The sequence below is a fragment of the Peromyscus eremicus genome, chromosome 2, assembly GCF_949786415.1.
Source record: "Peromyscus eremicus chromosome 2, PerEre_H2_v1, whole genome shotgun sequence".
Taxonomy (NCBI): Eukaryota; Metazoa; Chordata; class Mammalia; order Rodentia; family Cricetidae; genus Peromyscus; species Peromyscus eremicus.
Window position 1 is genome coordinate 157,906,240 of NC_081417.1, and position 2,648 is coordinate 157,908,887.

Consider the following 2,648-nt stretch of genomic DNA (forward strand, 5'->3'; position numbering starts at 1 on the left):
GTCAGGTCTATTCCGCAATCATGTCAGCCTGGACTGGTGGAGGGCAGGACTTTCTCAGTCCCAGAGTTATACAAACGCTGGGATTACATGTGCATGTGTAAGGTTGTGTCCAGCTTTTAAAGTTTTCTTTTTTTCTTTTCAGTTTGTTTTTAATGCATTAGCAAGGGGGAGAATGTTTGTTTATTATTTATTATGTATACAGTGTTCTGCCTGCATGTATTCTTCACTCCAGAAGAGGGCACCAGATCTCATTATAGATGGTTGTGAACTGCCATGTGGATGCTGGGAATTGAACTCAGGTCCTCTGGAAAAGCAGCCAGTGCTCTTTACCTCTGAGCCATTTCTCCAGCCCTCTTTTCAGTTTTTTAAAACTTTATGTATATGAGTGTTTTGCCTGCATGTGTGTGCAAGTGTGTTAGGCCAGAAGAGGGTGTCGGATCCCCCGGAACTGTAGTTACAGGTGTTTGTCAGCTGCCATGGGGGTGCTGGGAATTGAACCCAGGTCCTCTGCAAGAGCTGCAAGAGCTCTTAACTGCTGAGCCAACTCTTCAGCCCTGTGTCCAGCTCTTCAGCCCTGTGTGGGTTCTGGGAATCCAAACCTCTGGTCGTCAACTTCTTTACCCACTGAACCATTCTCCAAGCCCAGAACAACCTTTTGCACATGAGTGCAGGTACCTGCAGAGGCCAGGAGAGAGTGTTGGATTTTTAAGTCGGAGTTCTAGGCACCCAGCTCCACTGTGTTTTTTTAAGTAATTACAGTTGCTCCTCCTGTATGTGACATTTAGAGCTACATCACAGTCTGAGTGTGGTTGCCTAGGATGTGCTTTGAGTGGATTTATATACACTCCTGCACTTTTAAGAAGTGGTGAGCCGGGCGGTGGTGGCGCACGCCTTTAATCCCAGCACTCGGGAGGCAGAGCCAGGCGGATCTCTGTGAGTTCGAGGCCAGCCTGGGCTACCAAGTGAGTCCCAGGAAAGGCACAAAGCTACACAGAGAAACCCTGTCTCGAAAAACCAAACCAAACCAAAACAAAACAAAACAAAACAAAAACCACCTTTTGCTCTTGTGGAATATCAGGATTCAATTCCCAGCACCAGATGGTGACTCACAACTGGAGCTCCAGGTCCGGGGAATCTGGGAATACAGTGCCCTCTTGCTTCTGAGGGCAACAGGCATACACATGGTGCACAGACATACATGTAGGCAAAAACACTCTTATACATAAAATAAAAACAAAATGTTTCTAAAAGAATAAAATTTTTAAAAAAAGAGAGTAACTCGGACTGGGAATGAGCTTGCTTGGCAGCACAAACCTTGACTTCACATCCCAGAGCCGTGGAACATGTTACGGTGGCACATGCTTTCAATCCCCTCAGCATTGGTGAGGTAGAGGCAGGAGGAGTCAACAGTCAGGGTCATCCTCTGCTGTGCAGTAAGTTTGAGGAAGACCAGCCTGCGCTGTATGAGCCCTTCTCTCAAGACTAAACAATGAAGAAATGACTGCAGTTGTGGGTTCTGCATTGTCTCCTCCTGCCTTGATTTACCAAGTGTGGCCAGCTGTGTGCTGTCTGTTGGGGGCGGGGGCGGGGGGGGGGGGGGCTCAGTCCTACTACATGGCTAATAATACATTTGCGCCTAAGCATCACGAATAGATTCCAGGCGCAACTCCAAGTGCGTTATAAATAAAAATGTGTATTTAATTCTCCACCACTTGAAGGAAGGATGTTTTCTGCCAGCCTCATTTTAAAGAGATGAAGCTCGGGTTGGAGAGATGGCTCAGTGGTTAAGAGCGCAGGCTGCTTTTCCAGAGGAGCCAGGTTATTCCAGAGCCTACATGGTAGCTTGCACCCACCATCTGTAACTCTGGTTCCCAGGATCCGATGCTCTCTTCTGGCCTCTATGGGTCCCAGGCACACCTTGGTGCACAGACATACATGCAAAGAAACACACACCACATAAAATAACAAGAAGTGTTTTTAAAGAGAGAGAGAGGGAGTTGAGCCCAGAGCAGTTAAACTGTCAACTCTGCTTTAGAGGTGAGCTTCTAACTCAGGCTGGACAGCGAGCGGACTGTTTGTCACAGTGATGCTTACAACTACAGGAAGTCAGAAAGGGACGGAGATAAACTGGACATCACATACTAACCGAAGGGAAGCTGACGAAAGAAGTCTTCTTTTATTTTTTATTATTATTATTTGGGTGTGGGTGGTTGGTTGGTTGGTTGAGTTTTTGTTTTTTTGTTTTGTTTTGTTTTTGTTTTTTTTTTTGAGACAGGGTTTCGATGTGTAGCCCTGGCTGTCCTGAAAATCTCAATGTAGACCAGGCTGTCCTTGAACTAACAGAGATCTGCCTGCCTCTGCAAGGATTACAAGTATGTGCCACCATGCCCAGCATGATTTAATTTTACTGCCAGGCGGTGGTGGCGCACACCTTTAATCCCAGCACTTGGGAGGCAGAGGCAGGCAGATCTCAGAGTTCGAGGCCAGCCTTGTCTACAGAGCAAGTTCCAGGACAGGCAGAGCTATACAGAGAAACCTTGTCTTGAAAAAAAACCAAAAAAAAAAGATTTAATTTTATTGTATCATTTATCAGATGTATTTGGAATGAAGCAATATGGTTTCAAGGGTCCTTGGTTATTTTTATTGAC

General features: G+C 46.1%; 1 protein-coding gene across 1 annotated transcript in view; it reads right to left on the minus strand.

The window, feature by feature from the left end:
• Nucleotides 1–2,050: 2,050 nt before the first annotated feature.
• The window catches only part of Pik3cd (phosphatidylinositol-4,5-bisphosphate 3-kinase catalytic subunit delta), a 20,794-nt gene continuing 20,196 nt past the window's right edge, over nt 2,051–2,648 (minus strand). Inside the window, exon 16 of the mRNA XM_059255926.1 lies at nt 2,051–2,096. Coding sequence (XP_059111909.1) covers nt 2,051–2,096 — 46 coding nt within the window. The remainder of the gene's footprint in view (nt 2,097–2,648) is intronic.